The sequence below is a fragment of the Cygnus olor genome, chromosome 1 (genome assembly GCF_009769625.2).
Source record: "Cygnus olor isolate bCygOlo1 chromosome 1, bCygOlo1.pri.v2, whole genome shotgun sequence".
NCBI classification, from domain to species: domain Eukaryota; kingdom Metazoa; phylum Chordata; class Aves; order Anseriformes; family Anatidae; genus Cygnus; species Cygnus olor.
Window position 1 is genome coordinate 111803021 of NC_049169.1, and position 21892 is coordinate 111824912.

A 21892-nucleotide genomic window follows, 5' to 3' on the forward strand; every position below is an offset into this window, starting at 1 on the left:
ATGTGAAAGTTATTTATTGTATAGAGGTTCTGTCTCATCTGATTTTATCCCGGAATAATCTGATAGAGCATGTCTATATTAAATTTTTTCTTTCTTTTTAGGTATTCTTAAGAAAGATGCTTTCTCATTATATTCCTTATCTATTTGAAACCTACCAGTAGGAATCAGCTTAGTGTCAGCTGTATAGAGTACTAATCTCTTGACAGGAGTTCTTGTTTGTGTCTCTAAGAATAATAGGGTTTTTGAAGTTGTTAAATGCAAACAAGACTCCTAAGTTCTCTACTGGATTTTTAGAAATCTAGGTGGTAGGGCTTTTTCCATAAGTTTTGACCTCTGTGTTTATGTAGCAATGAAGGACTGTAATCTGCAATTGTGGAGACTGAGCAAAGTCATTCCTTAAACTTGCTTCTGTTTACAGAAAAGCAGAAGAATGAAACCTGCAGTGAAACAAGTAGCAGTAGAAAGACTTTATGTAGTAAATTTCTAGATAATAGAGAAGCGTCAATAACATCTCTGAGATAGGATCAAAAAATTAGCATTAATTATGTTGAGTATTACAGTCCTTGGGAGAAATAGTAGTGTGATACTGCTTTCAGAAGCATTTTAGAAAGTTTTCTTATCTATATTTTGCATCACGTAACTCTTTTCTTGAATCTCTAGACTATGGAGCAGCAGACGAAGTTGAATCAGGTCCCAGACTAGAATAGGAGTACTTAATAGCTGTGTTAGTCACGTGTTGTAGCACTATGGTGTCCATCATAGCAGACTAGCTTGTCTTTTTGTCAACTGGAGTAAATTTTTTACAGTAGCAAGTTGTGATGTTGCCTCAGTAGGCAGGGTAGAGGTAGTCCAGGCGTGCTTTTGGAGTGCAGGATGTGGATTATAGTTCAGCCCTGCCAGTAGTTCTTGACATACATCAAAAAGATGTTGGCTTGCCCCATGGTGGTAGAAGCATGTGTAAAGATAATTAATTCCCTAGCTGTGGAAGTTCATGTGGTCATGAAACTAAGCCCTAATTCTCTTTATATTACTTGGAAGTTTATATTGTAGTTGATGAGTGGGAACCTGCAGTGTCAGCTTCCTAAAGCCCTGTGAGGCCTATTTCATAGGTGGATAGTAATAGTTACTAATTAGTTATTTAGCACTAACTAGCAGAAAAGTAACTGAAGTTAAGTTTAATTTGAAGGACCTGTCTTTGTTTTCCCTTGAGATATTCTTAACACAGTTTAGTCACAAAACCTGCGAATTTATATTCAGATATGGTGAGTTGCCTTTTGTGTGCCCTTAAGGACTGGACATACCAGATGCTTGTCCTGTCTGGTGAGGGACAGGCAGACATATTGGCAAGTCTTTGTAGAGAACTCAGAAATAGACATTTAGTACTGAAAACTATCTTTATTAGAGAGCTCAGTTTAGTGTTTCTCTGGCCTCAGCTTGTCTGGGGCTCAAACAACTAAGTGCAGTTTATCAAAAAGTGCTCCAACTGCCCTTTTTGCTGATGAAAACCACATCTTCAGATAAAATCTTGATGAGAAAAGGAGGAAAGAGCACAGAGCTCATGGAGATCTTTGTATTCAGGATGCTTGTTTTCATGAAGTGATTCACATGCCCCACAGGAGACAGTTGTTGTTCCAAGTGGATAATTGCCATTACACATACAGGGTTTTGCTATTCAGCTTGTTCAGAGAGCCAGTTTTTAAAAAGGATTTCACAATAGTGGCTGTCTTAACTTTCAGATGTGCTGCTGTGCTTGGACAGCTGCTGGCTGATCGTGAAAAATCTTACTAAAAAAGTAAATTAATTTAATGTGTTATGCACTGTTGACTCAGGCCTGAAGAAAAATTAAAGGCAGTGCTGATCTTTCAATAGCACTACCCTTTTGCCTCAAGCTACTAAATTAAAGAATTTCCTGTCCCTTACAGTTTCAACACATTAACAAAGTCAAAGTCCTTATGTTCTTCAAGTAAACAACTATCCTGGTTGATGGTCTGTTATTGGAGTTTTCAGTAAATTGAGGTAGATGTATACAGATCTGTAACAGGTTTTTATTTTACCCTGCCTTTCCTTGAGACTGGTAATAATTACCTCTGCGTTAGGGTACAGGGCTTATAGGGTAGAGTTGGAAGAACAAAAATTTAGACCCCTCCATGTGTGAAACTTTGTATAAATGTTCTGAAAACTCTTAGCAGTCTGAACATATTTACTCTGGATTTTAAGGGTCTCATTGTACAACACAATTGGCAATTCTACTGCTATGTCTTACTAAATTAGCAAAGCAAGTTATTTTCTACTGTTTCAAGAGACTTTATCCTTTGTCACAAAATATCCTCACAGGCAGTTAGCATCTCAGGTGTACAAAAGGGAAATAGAATGAGGTATTTCCTCTCTATGATGTTTCTCTTAGCAAAAGGATACAAAATATTTCTCCAGCTCTTCAGGTAGCCAGCAGTTGGGTCCATCTTTAAGTGCCCTATTTATTAATTTAGATGTTTTCGAAGCACTGAAGGAGTTTTCTATGTATTTCTTCTGCTTTTTACCAAGGGTTCAGAGAGTCTTCAAAGAGAAATCAGACTCAGTCTGGTCAATGTGATTTTGAAATTCCTCTCTCAAAATATCCCTGATATGTTCACCAGTAAACTGCAAGGATACAGTGTCACAGCCTTTTATCTGCCCATACCTGCCTCACCTGGCAAAGAGGATGTTGGTTGAGTGATGTTTGGAAGGAGTGTGTTCTTTTGGAGGTCCAAACACTTGTTCTTTCTTAATGGGTGGTGGTTCTTTGCCAAAAACACATACCAAAGTTGTATCGATTCCTGATGCTGTCATGTCAATGTCAGTTGACACTCTTGGTTCCAGAACTTTTAATCTTCCCAACTCGGGACTGTGGATGTGCTTACAGTCACTTCGCATGGAACCTCTTGTGCTCAGACCTAACCTTAGTCTTTGTATCTGATCTCTGTATGATGCTTTCCTATTTCATTTTGTTAGTTGATATAGATCACAGTGGTCATAAAGAAAGGTAGAGGGCAGAAGAGAAAGAAGGGAACCTAGGGAAGAAAGGAAGATTTGCTGGCCTTCTAGAAAGTAATTATAATCAGTTACAATTACAAGAAAGTTTCACTGAGACTGCAGTATCCAAGTGTTATTTAATATAAAGTATCCACTTTCCACAATCTTTCCCAAAATTTAACTTGCAAAATGTCAAAGAGAAGTGTGTATGGAAATGCTTTTGTGCCAGATGTTAAATAAAAAAACAAAATAAAACCATCCCCATCCCGTTTCCCCACTCTCATCTTCCAGTAGCAGTTAGAGGTTATAGAGTAAGCCATGCCAATTCTGCTGACTAATACAGCATTGTGAAGTGTTATAGTTCAGTCTGATAGTTCAGTCTGAATGGTCAGGCTTCTTCAGTGGCTTTGCTGGAAAATGACCAAAATGTTGATGTCATAAAGCAGCTACATAATCTTCAAGACAGGTATTTTCCTAATAAACTATTTTATAGAGGCATTCAAAACCAATATACGTTTTTAAAATGGCCCTATATTGTCAGTTATTTAACTAGTTTTTCAGTTACTGTCTTTATTAATTTCTGTGTCAGAATCCACAATTTTTTAAAATGTCAAATTAAGGAGAATATTGAGGATGAAACTGATCTTTTCCATAGAGGAACTGGGATTCTGAAACCCCTCAGGTCATTCATGTAGGCTCCAAATGTGTGGGGAGGATCCTGAGGAAGTTGTGGGGAGACTGAAGTGTTGTGAGCCTCCCTTGAAGGAAAAAGGATTTTACAGATATTCAATATTTCTGACCAAAGTACAGTTTACGCTTGATATGTTGCTGTTATCCATATCTGACATTTTTATTGTAGAAGATAAGTCTGACAATGTTCTGGGAAGAAACTGAGGTAATTATTTAGGGGATCAGGGAATCTGTCCTATACAGGGTGTTGACTAAAAAGCTTGGCAAGATAATTGAAGAAGGGTGTGTACAAGGGGTAGAGTCCAGGTTACACATGGTTTTGAATACTCTGATTGCATGTATAGCACTAGATCTGCAAGTGCATTTAAAAAAATAAAATAACTCCTTCCAAATGACTGGTGGCCTTAAGGGAAGATTTTCAGCAAAAGAACTTTGAGTTTGTAAATTATGAAAGCTTTTCATGCTAAATTTTATATTTCAGTATAGCTGGTTCCTTATACATAACTGAACTAGTTCCACTGCTTGCTGGATTTCTCATGGGTGTTCACAGAGGCTTTTCTTACATTTCTCTTGGCCTGTATGATGGTGATGTTCATCCTTCATCTCACCCCATCTAGATTTAGAGGAAATAGCTACCTTTGTCAAAACAAATAGCACTTTGCTGTTCAGTTTCCTGTGCGCTCAGTTGTGCATGAAAAAGGTGGTGGAGTTTTTACCAGTGTAACACATACCACCTACAAAGTTCAGATAACTCATCTTAGAGATGCAGTGAAGGATTTTTGCACTGACTATGCTAATCTGCTGTGTAAGAAATTTTAGAAATTATGGACATTATTGAAATAATTATGTGGGTTAGCGTTTTAAGCATATTTGCAATCCCAACTGTTTGTAGAGTTGAAAACTACTGTTACTGTTTTAATGCAATTTGGCAGAATTCACATTTTGTAGATATCCAGATTTACAATGAAAATGCTCTGTAATTTGAAATTACATTGGTATTTGCAGTCTACGAAAGGCAAGAGAGTTCAGGAAAGATGTCTTTACTTTATATAGTTATACACTTCCATGCACCACTTGTAATTTATTTCTATATATTAATTGCCATCTCAAATATTAAGACTACCTGCAAGAACAGAGACTTCCTTTGAGAGATGTTTATTCACATCCTTTATTGGTGTGTTAAAGAAAAATGTATTAAATCATTTTCGTGTACTGACAAAATAATTATGAGTGCTAAACATCTTACTTTCTATTTCAAGGCTTCTGGAGCAGCTGGAAAAACGGGAAGCTTAGGGAAGAAACCTGGTGAGTCATATATAGTGACAGCACCTTGTGTCTGTTATTGAGTAGTATTTATTTCTAATCAGTGAGAAATTTCAGTGGAAACAATATAGAATTCCATAGAAATAATAAATTGGTTGCTCTTGTTTCATTTGTAGATTATGAAATATGTTGTTATGCTTTAGTCATTTGCACTGATGAAAACTGTTATCTATATTAAAAATGTGTAGTCTGTCAATCATCTTATCAAAATAACATATAGCTAGAGAATAAAAACCTGCTTGCTCAAAAGTGAATGTAAGTTTCATGATAGATCATCAAACAGAACAGTGGAAGCCTACAAAAAGCCCAATTTTACCACTGTCTCTGATTGGAAGTACACATTCCACACTGTGGTTTTCCAGCATTTTGCCCAGAACAATACACAATATGGCATACATTGACTCTGAGCTCTTGTGCCTGCCTCCCATTTTCAAGAGCACATAACTTGTTTAAGAACAGTTTGAGAACAATCCTGCCTATTTCTCAAGAAGGAGATCCAAGGATGTTTTTGCTATAAATGAGCTTCAACAGCTCAGCCAACAGAAGTGAAATGCTCATGAATGAGGTGAAATATTCCAGTTTATTCTAGAAGCAGCAGGATGAGTGTGTGGATATTGGTAATAGTGTATGCTGAAGGGCAAGGGAAAATAAAATGGTATCTTTTGGAATTTAAGCAGCTATATGAGGACAATTATATCTGTGAGAAGACATTTATTTCTTTTTTTCTAAATGAATGTGTTTTGGTAGAGACACGTTCTCCTGACCTGACCTGTAACTGAATTTGATCTCTTCTTATTAATTCAGTATTTAAATATATCAAAACTAAGAAGTCCTTCCTGGAATTAAAACTATTTCTTTCATTTTTAAAAACAAACAAACAAAACTTTTTGCTGAGTGTGTTCTCCAACTTTCTGCTTCTCTGTGACATGCAAGAGCTGGATGCTAAACTTGTAATTCAGATTGTAGCTTGTTTAACACGCAGTCCACAGTAAAAATTCTTTATGTTGCCTATTGGTGAAAGGGGATGTCTGATACCTGGAGCCTTGTAGATCATAATTTTGTAGATAAAAATGAGAAAGTTCTTGTTCTGAGATGCAAGTTATAAGATTTTTGCTCCCTCAATAGAGTTCCATAGTATGAATATTATAATTGTCATGGTAGTAAGATAGGCTTTTCATAGTTAAAAAGAATGATTTTTGCAAACTCCCACATTTAGTGTCTTTGCTTGTGTTCATTTTGCTTTCTGAATGGCTCTGAGGTGGAGGAGTTGATGTGATTCTGTGAAAAATCTATAATTGCAGGAAGCTTGCAGACTTTTTAGCAGAGTAGCCGTGTTTCCTGCCAAATAGTTCGCTTTGCCTACATCCCGAACAGCTTGTGCTGCTGCTGGCTTTCCTATTTGTAAACCTTTCTGTTCTGCTACTATCACGTACTGTATTTTACTTACCAATTCTTTCTTTCATCTTGTGCTTTCACACTTGAAATGCTACTTTTTAACTTCCAGATCCAGGTGTAAAAATGTAACTTTCAGCTACTAGCATTTTCATCACCTGCTTTTTTCTATCCTTTCCTGCGTGTTCACATTGGTGTGCCTCTCTTCAAGGCCAGGCTGGATGGGGCTTTGGGCAATCTGGTCTGGAGGGAGGTGTCCCTGCCAATGGCAGGGGGGTTGGAACCAGGTGGTCTTTAAGGTCCCTTCCAACCCAAACCATTCTGTGGTTCTATGAGGGAAGTTTTGCTATAGGTAGTTCTGTATGTGTCTTTGTTTCCAGAAACCACAGACTGCTTGTCACCACTCTAATTCTTCATCCTCTGTATGTTGTTCATTTGCATCTTCAGTACTTCTCTTCATTTTTCATTTTCTCACTCATCCTTTTCTTCTAGATTTCAAGTAAAGTATCTGATTGTTTTCCTGTGTCCTCAACACACTTTGTTGTTTCTCTCCTGCAAGAAAACCTCTCTCTGTTTCAAAGGAGATACCTTTGAGTTACCTCTCCTTAAAAAACTTCATTTTCAATAATTGTTCCCTTTCTCTCCATTAGCAGCAGATGCCCCCCTCTTTTACCAGCCTGTGGGTGATATGTTGTTACTGAGTGCCTTTGCTGTTTCCCATGGCCAGTGGAGGTTTGGTGCTTGTTGACAGAGACGGCTGTGTAGGATGGTGCCCAGCACTATTCAACTTCCATAGTATGGGTGACCTTGTGAAAGCTGGGAACCGCTTCTATATACTCACTCCCTTCTCTGTACTCCTACTTAAATGTAGTAGACTATTGGATTTAGTTTACCAAAAGAAAAAAAAGTCTACCGTATTTTGTTTAGCAAAGGTTCCCGATAATCAGAGTATTAAACATATTCTCCATCACCTTAACCGTGTTTTGATGACATGATAAACTTGGCTTTAAAAGCTATCAGTAGGACATTGAAAAAGCCCACAGCTGTTTATAAGCTTCTGTCAGTTCAAATCTGTTCAAAAATGGGTTACTCTGCCAGGCTTTGTGGTGATTAAATTATCACCTATCTTTCCACAACTACTGTAAAAAGGAGTAAACTGCTTTATCTACTTTGGCTAATTTAACAGAGAGGGAATTGTGAGCTTGCCATTACTCTGTGTCAGATTTGTGCTGCTAGGTGACTGAATAAGGCACCAGTTTTGTATTAATGTCCATGAAACAAAGATTTCAAAATAAATCCTGTTTGTTACATTTCAAAAATATTCCTTTTTTTTTGTCTAGTCTGGTAGTGAGAAATTTTTTGCAGGTTTCATTAGTTTGCACCTTTGTTGTTACAACTTCTTCATTATATTATCATCAACATCCATCTCCTTCCTCGTTTTGGCAAGCATAGTCCAAATGGATGATACAAAAAATTATTGGAAATTGGTGTTTATTGGAAAACAGTGTTGTGATACTTGATTTTAAGTGCTAGCCAAATGATTTTAATGGTGGCCATTATTATTATTCTCTATTTCACATATTTTTTGTATTGTACCCATAGAGCTGCTGCACCTCTGTTCTATTCCTGTAGTACTGTGAACTTTTTAAGGAGGAACATCTGATCTGTTTTGTAATTACAACTGTTTTTAAGAAACTACATAAATACATTATAGGTTTATAGAAAGAATTACAAAATGGAAATACTGTTCCAGTGATAATAGTGGAGTTAATGTCACATAGAATAAGTTCTTTTTTTTTTCCAGATTAACTTTTTTTTTCCTGCTTTAACATAACTTTTTTTTTTTCTGCTTTAACAGAAATTGCCCAAGTTATTGCCTCTTACACAGCAACGGGTCCAGAACAGCTTACTCTTGCTCCTGGTCAGTTGATTCTTATCAGAAAGAAGAATCCAGGTGGCTGGTGGGAAGGAGAGCTCCAAGTTAGTTACTGTTGTTGTTTGTTTCTTGATTCTTTTTTTTTTTTTTAAATAAAATTCCCTGCAAAATAACCTGTAATATTTTTTTAAAGTTCAAAATGCTGATTGCGTTGGAGCTAAATAATTTTGAAAATGTTTTTTAACTAAGCTATTACAAGTAAAATGCCTTTACATTCCAATTCCTTGAAATTGAAATAATTTTGAGAACAGCAGGAAGAAAACGTATTGTCTCACTGTAAGGCAAGACCAATGTAAGACCAATTGAAAAGTATTTTACAGCAATGTTTGTTGTGAGATGGCCACCACTTTTTCAAATTGCTTAATGAATGTGACAGTATAGATTACCATTATAATAGGTCCACCTCAGCAATGACTTAAGTTTAATGTAGAAGAGTAAAAATAATGGTGTCTGTTGCAAGCATCAGCAAGGAGAGAGTGTTGGTGTTGTATTAGAAGATAACAGGTAATAAAATAATGCAAACAAATCTGAAACTTTGATTCTCAATTACTTTCAGTGAAAAAGCTTTTTTTTTTTTTTCAGCTGTCCTCTATACCACCGAATGAGTTTTTTTTTTTCTTTTTAATAGGGAACAACATATGAAAGAATGAATGTAATAGATTTGTTTGTAATGTAGGTGTTCAAACTAATTCAAATTTGGATATTTTTTCCACCTTTTTTGCTTTTCGTGGTGATATTTTTTCTACCTCTTTTGTAGATAAATCATCTTCCAAGATTTGGTTTTCATTCTCATTAACCTTTATGCTGTTGTTAACTTCTAACTTTGAGTCTCAAATTAAAATTGTGCAAAAAAGTCACAAAGTAAGCTTCACTTGGCAAGAGCTGACACAATTACCAGCTAACAGCTAATGAGCAGAGTGAAGGTTTTTTTAAGTTTAATTTTTTATTGTTTACTTATCTGTAACTTTGGATACCTTACCATCTTACGTTTAGTTTTCCAAGTATTTTTTTCATTAGAAATCCCCTCCCTGTTCTTTTCACTCTCCTGTTCCAAGGCTGTAATACTAGTCTTTGCTCCTTTGTTATGTGAGCACAAGGGCTAACGGAGCAATATTGGTGAAATAGATTGAGGAACTGATTAAAGCTAGAAGCAACAACAACAAAGCAGTTTTAATATGATGACTAGATTTGGAGAAGGACATTAATATTAATTTCTTTATGCATTTAATTTCAAAGTGGCAGATTTTTTTAGAAGTATATATACTGTTAAGTTTCAGCCTAGAGTAAATTTTGATCATACTTGTCTGAGAGGTCATAGTAAAGGTGAAATAAAGTAAGGCAAATGTGTTAAGCATTACATTGCTGGGTGCAGTCTTCCAGAATATCTTAAAATGAATGATCTAGAAACACTTTAGATCAAATGCTTTCATTTTCAGTAAAGAAAAAAAGGGGGAAGGAAGTAGCTAAATAATACTTACATGTGTTAGATGATTTTTTGCATTATAATATCTATTTTGTTTTTAAAGGCGATATTCTACATGCTCAAAATTCTAAGTTTATTCTAACTACAAAAAAGGATAAGTAGTTAAAGTAATTATTAACATAGTTTTAATAGATTTAGAAACAGAGATTTGATTCAGAGTTTTAGAATAATGTTTCTTACCTGAGAAAAATAAAGGATTTTTCTTCTGATTTTATTTGCAGTGAACAATGCAGTTGATGAAATAACAGGATGTAGTTTCTGTCAAATTTCTATTATGCTTTGGTAACACAAGTTTTGTCACACTGGATCAGGCCTGCATTTGTCTGTCCCAGTATCCTCTTTCTGACAGTGACTAATTGCAGCTGTGTTATAAACCTTAGAGCCCTGTTTTAGGTCAGGTGTGTGGTAGTCTGTTTCTCTCTCGGCACACACAGACCACACGCACACTAATACGTGTGTGCACCACATTTTTGTAGTGATGTTATCTGATTAGAGAGCATGAGAACATCTGGTATACTTTCCAGAACCTTAACATCTGTTAATTAGGATCATTTGGATAGTATCTACCCGTATATATCTGTATTTGCCAGAGCTTACTTTTTGTTTGATTGGAATCCGGCTTGGGGATTTTGTATTTGAATCTGAACTTGACCCATTTTTTCAGACCATAATGTTTTACTGTAGTTCTAACTCTTGGTTAATGTGACAAATGTTTGTACTCCTGCTTCTGTTGTTCGGTCAGGAGAGACTACTACAAAGTAGAAACTGTTTCTTAAAAGAAAAGAAGTAATCGAGAATCTTAATCTCTACTTAAACTATTACAATCTAGGTATCAATTTAAATGCAGTTCTTTCCATCATAAAAAGCATTTTAGTGTTGATATGCGTTATTGTCATTGCTAGCCTAACATTCTAGAGTTATGGTTTAAAAAAAAAAAATAATTGAGAAATCTTTTAGAGGGAGCAGGATTGTAGTATTAATTATAAAGCACACAAATTAGGAAAACTGTTCAGTGAAAAATTACTCAAATTAGTAGTAAAAATTGTGTAGATGTTATAAAAGCTTACGTCATGTAATGGGAAGTATCATAACATAAAAATATCACCATGAAAATAGCTGACTGTTTCCTTATAAAATTAATTTTTCTTTCTCTAAATTGTCAGTGTGGCTGCAAGTAGTTAAGATATTGGCTGAACTGCCTTGTCTAAGGATCTACTGATGTGCTTATTCCTCTTAAAAGATTTTTATTTTTTTTTTACTAGGCACGAGGGAAAAAGCGGCAGATAGGATGGTTCCCTGCTAATTATGTAAAACTTTTGAGCCCTGGTACTAGTAAAACTACACCAACTGAGCTACCTAAATCAACAGCATTACCTTCAGGTAAGCAATGCATTTGCATTAGTGAAGTTTCTTTTGTAATGCATGTCATTTACAGTAAGACTTCTAAAAATAATTACAGACATTAAATATATGTCATAGTAGCCACTTTGGTAAAACTCTTCATTATTTATTTTTCTTTTAAATAAGAAAAGCATACAGTTGGTCTGTATATTTATTGTGGTGGTCCCTCAGGTGTAATCTTTTTGTGTGACATTACAGCTTAAAGAGTAAAATATTCAAATTATCAGTCCTATTTGTTTGCTCTAATTGTAGTGAGGAAGCTTTTAAGGGTTCAGGATGGTCCATGGGCTTAGCAGCTGATGTATTTCTCATTCAGAACATTCTATTTTTCCTAAGCTGAAGTGTGAGAAAACTGCAAAGAGATGTAGCTTTTTGTCCTAGACAGCAACTTATTTTAAGGCTTATGAGTGGATACAGAATTAATAGACGTTTGTACTTTTAAAATCTATTTATTACATTTTCACCACGGGCAATATTAGTCTGGTGAATTCTACTGCAAGGTATAAAGCCAGGCAGAAGACTGAGAACAAAAAGTTAATTCCTTGTGATTGTTAGAGCCTTTAACTATTTTAGGTTTGTTAGTTGGCGTGGTACCAGGTGGAGGAGATTCTTGTTGAATCAAAAATGTGTAGAATAGATTTATTTTCTTCCATAAGCCACCCAGAAGACTTGCGGTGGTTGTCTATGAGTTTTTGTCCTGTAGTTAGAGTGATAACTCAGCACTCAGACACAATACCTCAATGTGAAGGGATTTTTTTTGTTCGTTTTGTTATTTGAATTTTGACGGTCTGGGACTTTTTTACACATGCTAATAAAACTTTTGCTGAATAAACTTTCTAGCACTGTTCTCATTGCCTACAGAACATCAAAATCTTAATGGCATTCATTCTTATCAAATTCAACTTGGTTGGAAACCTGTTATTTTGGAAAGTGAGAGGAAGAAATAGAACAATCTTGTCTTTCTATTATCATAGGTAGTCTAACTTTCAGTGTGGTTAATGTAAGTGTTTAAGAGGTTAACATTTGAGAAGCATCTTCATGGAGGAAATATGTTAGTGAGGAATCTTATTGTAGTACTGGACATGGAAAACCTGAAGAAAGCCATTCACAAGGGTAGACTAATGCTCAAGGTGGTGTCCTGTGTGGTGTCTAAGTGTGCCATGACCGTCTAGATTTTGAAGGTAGAGGTTCCATCAGAAACTACCAATATTAAAGCCTCCCCTTTGACATTTTGTTTGTTTTGATGTATGTGCTCTCCATGCATCATACTGTGACGCAAACTGCATGGTTTTAAACAGCCTTTTTTTTTTGAATTCTGTTGCATGGCCTCTTTTATTTTATAGTTTGGATGTTTTCTTAATTTCCAACTGCTTTGTACCTGTTCTTTTCTAAAGTTGCATAATGAACACATCCTTCCCGGTTCTGAGAAATGAAAAGGGCTGTTACTGCTACCTGGAGAAAACCATGCACAAGGAAGTTCACCGTACAGGAATAGTGGGGAAATGGGTTTCACCCATTCTGCTTGTTTAAAGAAAAGCAATGTTATAGCTTGTACTTACCATGAGTGTACCTTGAGAACCTGGATTCCCTCTGCTGTTGACTAGTATTAATCAATAAACGGTATTTCTAAAACAGAAATAAGTGGCTAAAAAGCACTGGAGCTCAGAGAAGATAGGCTTTAGCCTGCTTCTGTAGTTGGCAATGGCTTTTGGAGCTGTTGCTGTTAGGTGTTTAAACCAAGCGAAGAACTTTCTTGCTGGGACTACTCAAAGAGCTTTCAATATAAGATGAAGGTGTGTTTTAAGCTTTGTGACCAAGTGTAAACAAGATCGAGATGAGGTCAGTTCTTCAAGTTCAACTAAGGAATCCCAGTTCTTCAAGAACTCTATTAAATTACCTCCCCAGGTTTTAGGTCATTCTTGGGTTCCCATTGGATGCCATTTGAATCCTGTTCATACTGTTGATACTACTGGACAACACCAAATTTCATAAAATTCTTTGAAGCAGAGGAGAAAGATCTGAATGAAAAAAATCTAGGAAAAAGTTAACTCTAGAATGGGTTAAAAAATTCTTAATGTGCATACTATATTGTTGTGGTTTAGCCCGGCTGGCAGTCAAACACCACACAGCCGTTCGCTCACCCTCCCCCCTCCCTCTCCGGGATGGGGGAGAGAAACGGGAAAGTGAAGTCTGTGAGTTGAGATAAAGACAGTTTATTAAGACAGGGAAAAGAATAACAACAACAATAATAATAATAATAATAATAGTATTAATAGTAATAATGTGTACGAAATAAGTGATGCACAATGCAATTGCTCACCACCCGTTGACCGATGCCCAGCCTATCCCCGAGCAGCCGGCCCCCTGCTCCACCCCGGCTAGCCACCCCTATATATTGTTCAGCATGACGTCAGATGGTATGGAATACCCCTTTGGCCAGTTTGGGTCAGCTGTCCTGGGTCTGTCCCCTCCCAGCTCCTGCTGCATCCCTAGCCTGCTCGCTAGCAGGACGGAGCGAGAAGCTGAAAAGTCCTTGGCTTGGTGTAAGCACTGCTCTACAACAATTAAAACATCAGCATGTTATCAGCGCTCTTCTCATTCTAATCCAAAACATAGCACCCTGCCAGCTACTAGGAGGAAAATTAACTCTGTCCTAACTGAAACCAGGACATATATGGTCTAGCTTAAACTTTTTATTGTTCATAATTATTAGTAATAACCTGTAAACATATAACAAGAATATTGTAAAACGGATTCACAGGTCTTTAAAGTGAAACATGATCATCAATGCTGTTCATACATAGAAGCTTATATTAGCACAAAACTACCTAAAGCAGGAGTACACAGTTATACATTTTTCTTTAGAAATGCTGATTAATATCCAGTATGTCAGGAAATGTATGCTTTGGTTAGCTGATGTATTAGTTGATGTATTAGGTATGATGAATGCCCCTTTATCCTTTTAGTTTTTATTTTTATTAGTATTATTTTTTTCTTTTACAAGTAACAAAGCTAGATTTTGAAATATATCCAGAGATCCCATTAAATGTAAAGTGTATTTGATTATGATGTTTGTGAACGGGCACAAAGTGTTAACTAAAAGGAGTTGAATAATTTCTGGAATATAAATTCTAAAAAGAGGGAGGAACTATTTGCCAAATTTAAGTAAGTTGCTGGCTGTGTGCAAGAATGAAAATACAAGAAAAGTTTAGACTGAGTATAACAGAGACAACCTGACAGCAAGGCTAATTAGATAGTAGTTTTGTGGCTTAAGGCAAAATACCAGAAGCCCTGTGACTTGGCATGGAGAAGCCATCAGAGAAATAGAGAAAATTAGATATTTAAATAAACACTCCTGCTGCTCTAGATAATTAAGAAAATTACTCTATTATAATTGAACAGAAGCAACTGTATCCTGAGAACCAGTCAGGTTTGATGAGTTTCATAGTAAGAAAATAGGAAGTACGCTGCTGGCAACAGTCCTATTGGCTCCAACAATGGACTTAAATGACCTCATATGCTTTTTATTTTTCTCACCTTTCCAAAGTTTTAGTGTTCCTAATGTCTATAGGGCAGTACAAGGGTATCACCATTGGCTTTCTACTGAATAGCTCTATAGAGCTGTTGAGCATGTTCAGTGCTAATTAGAAAAGAGTGCCTTTCTCAGGCTTCAGGTAGTGGAAGTTCCCAGTCTATTTCCCAGACTTTTTTGTCCATTGAACAGTTCTACTAGAAAGGATACTTATTTAGAACAGGTTGGAGAGGATGCAAAATGCTAATTTTATAAATGTACTATCAATTTGATGCTTTTGTGGGCAAAAGTGTTTATATAAAGCTGAAGAGAATTGCCAGTAGAAAGCTAACATCCTTGAAGTGTTTGACTTTTTGTTCAAATTTAATTTTTTTCCAAACTTCTCCTACTGTCGAGCACTTCCTATGAAAAATTATCTTGGGTGCAGTTCCAGTAGGTTACACTGTTCTCAGTTCGCACTGTTGTGCTCTGCCCTTCCTATTGTAATCCTGACCCCTCAGTAAGCTGCCTGAGAGAATAAAGCTACTATGAACGTCTTTGTTATTTTTTAAATAACCTTGAGCCAATTTAGTGAGGGCTCAGATAAGTACCAGTATAGGGGAAGAGGAGAGAGGTGCAGGACCACAGTGGTACCGGTGCAGAGCAGCGTAGTGTCCTGGAACTATCCTGTGACATCTGTAGTGTTTGCAGTAGGTTTACGCATAGCTTATGTTTTGCCAAAATATTACCAGTACTATAGAACTCTTCCTTTATCTTACAGTGTGCCAAGTAATTGGCATGTATGACTACACTGCACAGAACGATGATGAGCTAGCATTCAATAAAGGCCAGATTATAAACGTCCTTAACAAGGAAGACCCAGACTGGTGGAAAGGGGAGGTGAATGGACAAGTGGGTCTCTTCCCATCCAACTATGTGAAGCTGACAACAGATATGGACCCAAGCCAGCAATGTAAGTGACCCTCTCTGCTGTCATGCTGTGATTTTTTATGTAGTACTTTAAGATGAAACATGCAGCATTGCTGTGATTCTGCTGCGGTTTGCAGAACTCAAAGCTTCACCACTGCTGCACTTGTCAACGTCTCTTTGAAGACCTTCCGTAATGCAAACCTTATTTTATGTTTGTTTTATTTTTAGTTCCCATCCCCTTTGTAGCATGTTACCTTTTATCATTTTTGCACCATGCTGTTTACATGCCTGACTCATTTTCCTAGCTTGAATTTGCTCATTGTTTTGTTTTGCTTATGTGTTGTTTTCCTCCTTTTTCTAGGAATCATATGTTGTCCATCCCCCACTCAGGCTTGAAAGTCCTCAAAGAGACCCACTATCCCATATCACTGCCCAGAGGGATGATGGGAGATGCAGCCTTGATCATGTGGCTTCCAGCATGATCATCTACTGCCTTCTGAGTAGAAGAACACACTGCAGAGCAGTTTACCTCATTTTACATTAGTTGCATGTAATCGCAATGTTTGAGTTAATTACCTACAGATACAGACGCAAAATTAAATGAAACAAACAAAAAAAAACACAAAAAAAATCAGAGGATAGTGGGTCCTTTTGTGGCTTTCATAGTTACCAAACTAATTTTTCCACCTTTGCACAGGTGCTTTTGTAGTTTTAAGATTATTTTTAAATATATATTTTAGCCTTCTAAAGGAAAAGTATAAATTAAATTTCTTCATTGCAATTTTGTTTGTGCAAAAAGACCCACTATCAAGGAATGCTGCATGTGCTGTTAAAATTGTTCCAAATGTCCATAAATTTGAGACTTTATGTATCTTTCTTTTTTATTGTTCACTTGTCCAGTGTTGTCAATATGTCTTTTTTTTTATTATTATTACAAAAGAACAGAAGGAGTTAAATCAGTTTAAGGAACTTTAAATGTGCCCAATTACAGATAAGGTATTTTGTTGTAGTTCTTGTACTGTATGTATCAGGTGTTCCTTGTTGAGTGTATAATACATTGTGGAGAGAAGAAATTCACTTCCTTCCAATGCAAGAGAGATTAACCTTGCATAATGTTGTTATCCCAGTTATGTTAATTTTATTTTGCACATTACTTGTAGCTGCATACAGTTAGAAAACATCCCAGTTTGTGTTTGTCTCAGATGTTTCAGTTTTGGCATTTTCGTATCAGAAATCAATAGAATGCTACATTCATGTGAGATTTGAGAATTAACTTTTTTTTTTTTTTCATCTTGGTTACATGAAGTTTGATTTCTCGTTTTTACTTTCTCATAACTATGGAACAACACTTTTTGAACAAGTAATTTTCCTGACAAGAAAGAATGTATAGAAATACTCCCTGCAATTAATTTCCAATGTTTACATTTTTTTTAAACTAGACTGTGGAATTTATACAAATTAATATTAAATGGAGCTTACAGTCAAGTTTATGTAGTAGGTGTGCTGTAGCTAAGCCATGTTTGTCTTTCCAGCATTAGTTACAAGCTCTTGATGAAATGCCTGGTGCTGTCAGTGCAGAAACCCTCTCTACCCAATGCCTCAAGCACAGTATAGCAATTACACTAATTACTTTACCATTTCGTTATGTTCTGTTTTATGTATTTCATTTATTTCTGAATTTCATGCTGGCAGTGTTGTAGAATTTCTAATCCTACCCCATCTCCCTCCTTCTGACCCACCGTGCAGTGCAAAGAACAAGTGAAGCTCCGTATTCAATTGCACTTCAGTATTTCATCAATATGAATGTAAAATATATAAATATATAAAAACCTGCAGCTTTAACAACTGTAATACAGCCTTTAAAATTAGTTACATGTATAGATAATTAAATTCTTCATATAAAAGCTAGACTAAAATGTGTTTGTTGTCTTGTTGCTGTGTGCACACAGAATTCACCAAGTGGCATTAGTGCATGTAATGAATTTGCCACCAGAATAGCCTGAAGCCCACCTGTTTAATTTCAGAATGACACTTGTGTTGTTTCTTTGATTATTATTTGCATATAATTATTCAGATTGATCATGATTAACTGCAAACTTTTGCACCTTTCTCTTTTCAATACTTTCTACATGTTACAAATCGGTAGATATTTTTGACACTATATTAGTAGATATATTAAGTATACTTTATTGTTTTACCATGGGTTTACATTGACTTAGGCTCTGTGTTATAAGCCAGAAGCTCTAGTCTTAAAACATGCACAATTGCACAGATTTTCTTTATTTTTAGGATAGTATTTAACGTGCTCAAATTTTTCATTTATCACCCTGCCATAAAAAAAAATCTTCATCATAGCCACTTGCTGAAAAATATGCTGCCTAGTATCTGACAGAAATTGAACATAACTTAATACTTGTAATTTTCAGTGCCCGTTGTTTTGCTTACTGAGAACTATGTAGCCAGATTCTTCTCCATTATTTCAATATTTCATGCATTAAAATGTTATTTTAATGAAAGGGTATCTCTATGTTCCCATAACGAGCTATTGTGTTGAAAGATTTATAGCATGACTAAAAGCATTTGTCCAAAGGGACATTGTGGTTTTTATGACTTCAGGCTAGGAACACATTTTCTCTAAATATTGAAATATTGGCAATACTTTGGTTATAGGGGATTCAGGGGATTCATATGCTGGTTTGTTTTTTTTAATCATTACGTCAAGTAAGAAAAAAAATACAATTACAATATCTCCAGGTTACACGTTTTCTAACATGCTTCTTAAAAATGCTGAGAGTGATGTTTCATAAAAGATTTTCAAAATCAGTGCCCTAAATGTTCCTGGGTCAATTTTCCACTGAACTGAATAGAACAGCCTGAAGTTGTCCCTCTGTAGCCACGCACACTGGTATACGTTGTGCCAGGATTCCTCATACAGAAGAGTACTGTGTATTACTCGACAGAGCAACAGCTTTATAAACCAGTCTATTCTTGAGCATAGTTAACTCACAAAAACCTCAAAATACATTTAGAATGTCCTGGACAAAGATATTCAAACCATTGTGGCTTATATTGAAATTTGTTGTTGAAATATCTATGATGTTTATTTACTCAATTATTAAAATTCTTAAGTGTCCTATGACAGATCAGCATGGTAGTGTTTAATCTTCCTCACAATCAGTTATCTCCCGTGAATAGCAGAGGACATTATATTGCACTTATTCTTTTTTACCTGTTTGGATTTTTGTTAATACATATGAGAAAGGGAGTATGAAAGTTATTCTTTAATAAAGAAAATGGATTATTTCCATCAAAAAGAATAGTTTTTCAGGGTTGTGTCTCGATCCAGTTTTGACTCTCTACTCTTCACTGGTTCATCTGAGAAGACGTTTAACCTCCTGAATCACACAATCCCCTCCCAAAAGCCACAGATCCGGACTGCAGCAAGCAAACCTTGTTGGAAAAAACACTTGCCTCCTGGGATGGAGATATGCCCACACTCTTGTCTCTTCAGTTCTTGAATTTTTGGCTGCAAAGCCAACAAACACTAATCCCAGTCAGGGCTGAAACAAGATCTACATTGTCAAAGATAAGAAACCATTCAGATGATTTTCATTTTGATGAAATCTTAATGAAGATTTAAGTCATCTTAAGTCAATATTAAGAAAAAGAGCAAGAGCAGTGTCACTAATGCCTAATCAATTGAATGCATTCTTTATATTAATTTTGATTTGTGAAGTCCCTGGTACCATTGCATCAAATCAGGAAAAGGAGCTGTCAACTGAGGGATGTAGATGAGACTAGATTTAGGGATTACTGCAACTGGTGGTGGGTTTTTTTCCTTCACAGTTTTTCCGTTTATCTAGAGAAGAATTTCCTCTGTGTTCAGATGCTCAGGAAGCATTTCAAGGGATTTGTTAGTATCAATTTCAATACTTCAAATCTATCCAAGGCAACTCACGGTCTGTGATGCTGGTTTATCAAGAACGGTCTGCTTTGCATTCAGAATCAGATTTATTTAAATCTCAATTCTTTGGAGTTTCAGTGGTATCTCCTTCAGTCCCCATGAGCTCACTGAACACATTTTAAAACAGCCTATTGCCATAACCTTCCTGCAAGGCAGCAAACTGACTGCATGTTCTGATTTTGTTCTCTGTTTTTAAAGCAGTTGTTTAGTTCTTCATGATTGTTGTCTCTGGCTCTTTAACTCCTTACAACATATCTCAAATATTATTTGATCAGTTTATGGTAAGCTAAACGGAGAAAGCTAAGACCTTTTGATTCTAAACCCTGAAAGAATATTTTCAGAAGATTGTCTTTGATGAAGTTAAAAAAGTAAATTATTTTCGCGAAGGCTTCATTTCCTGGATGTAGATCTCACAGCCTTTTGTACTTGTTGTTAGTTTGCAAAGGAATATTTTGCCTGGAATAAGGATTCATTTTGAGTTATTGTCTACATGAGGAGAAATTGTAAGAGTCATCTTAACTTTACCTGGCATAACCTAGTAATGTTAATAGTATGTGTAGACATAATTCTGATAGAGGCAACAAATTTCCACCATTTGATACAGCAAGTTTCATGGCTTTCATTCCCCTCCACGTTGTTAAAAAAGAGAACAAAACCCAAGAAATAGCAGTTTTGCTTCACCTCAGCACAAAAATTCGGATTGCAATGTCTGTGTGGAGCCAGAAACTAATTTGAATCAAACATATAACTCTTCTGTAACTTCTGTTAAGCCTGCGGAACAACACAGATTAGGAAGTCAGATTTTAGAACAAGTTTAATCTTGTGGAATTATTTGAATTAAACATTTCATGGAAAAGGTATTTGATAGTGTGTTTAAGTGGAAAGATGTTTATACCTGAGGTAGCTCTTCTACAGCAAGTGAGTTCAGAGTTTTTAGAAGGTGCTGGATTCCCCGTAGCCCTGTGAGACTCTGTGATCAAAGGATTTGGCTCCATTTTCCAGCATAAGTTTCTCATTTGTTTCTTCATGTCTCCCCTACCTTTTTGAGTCAGACCCCTCAGCAGCAGCTGTACCCAGCAGCAAGAAGCAAGCTCTCTGCTTATCCTCCATTCAGTTCCTGACCTGCGTGTATGGTTTGTACCCCCTGATGCCGCCAGCTCCACTGACACCCACCAGCATACAGCTGTGAACTGGTGCCAGCACGAGCAAAGTACTGGTCTGAACCAGACTCACATCAGTGCCACAGACAAAGGGTTTCTGCGCCCTGACCCTACTTGCTGAAACCTGGTTTCGTGTTTTTTTTTTCATCACATTCTTCTCTGCCAAGTGCAGTTTTCTTTGCTAAATAGTTTCATATGTTGGAGTAATTCTGTATCCAGATGAGCGTTAAAATCCATCTGGTTTGATTACTTCATTTTTTTTTTTTTTAGAGGGGAAGACCTGAAGCCAGGAAAGGTGATGGCTGGATATTGGCATGAGGAAGTGAAAATTTAATAAAATGTTTGAACTGTTAGAATACTAGTTGCCACATTTCTGACCCCAAGTGAAGTACCTGCACGACATCTTTATTTTTGCTGCTGACAATGTAAGACTGGATTGTGCGGTTGCTTCAGATTGGACCTGTGCCTTATGCTCTTGACTGATTTGCTGTTACTGTACAGTAAGTGGTCAGGGGCTCAAGATAGGTCCTGGGTCATAATTCAGAGGTGAGATAAACCAGTCCAGGAATCAGTTAAGTCTGCCGCTGTATGTTTTTAGATGTATCCATGCCCTCACACACAGGATTTTATTCTCCCTTAGAGGATTCTGGAAGGGGAGTGGTGGACACATTCTCTTAGTTTCTGAAAGGATTTAGAAGGTTTCTTTTGCCAACTGTCTCACCTGTCTTCTTCCCCACCTTCCCTTGATTTAATTCTAAAACAAATTTTTGCATAGAAAATGAGGTACAAATGCAAAATGCTGCAGAAAGATTTTTCTGTTGCAAAATGAAGATGATGGTAGTGAATCAAAAGTGTATATTTTTGAATACTACAAAACTAGCATTTAGCACTCAGGCAAGTTTTAGAATTAAAAAAAAAATAATAAATAGAAAGTGTTACACAAGATCCTTGAGTTTGTTTTTTGGCGTGTGTGGGTTGGCAGTGGCAATCCCTCTCCCTGGTAATAACTGGTCAGTGTGAACAGAAGGAGGAGGTACATTTGTTGCTGGTGACGGGTCTTAGCGAAAACAAAGCCGTGTTTAATATTTTACAA

The 21892-nt window shown here is 36.3% G+C and overlaps 1 protein-coding gene across 1 annotated transcript in view; it reads left to right on the plus strand.

The window, feature by feature from the left end:
- Positions 1 to 21892, plus strand: part of ITSN1 (intersectin 1) — a 128261-nt gene that overhangs the window by 89216 nt on the left and 17153 nt on the right. Inside the window, 4 exon segments of the mRNA XM_040545357.1 lie at positions 4959 to 5004; positions 8273 to 8394; positions 11096 to 11213; positions 15527 to 15718. Coding sequence (XP_040401291.1) covers positions 4959 to 5004; positions 8273 to 8394; positions 11096 to 11213; positions 15527 to 15718 — 478 coding nt within the window.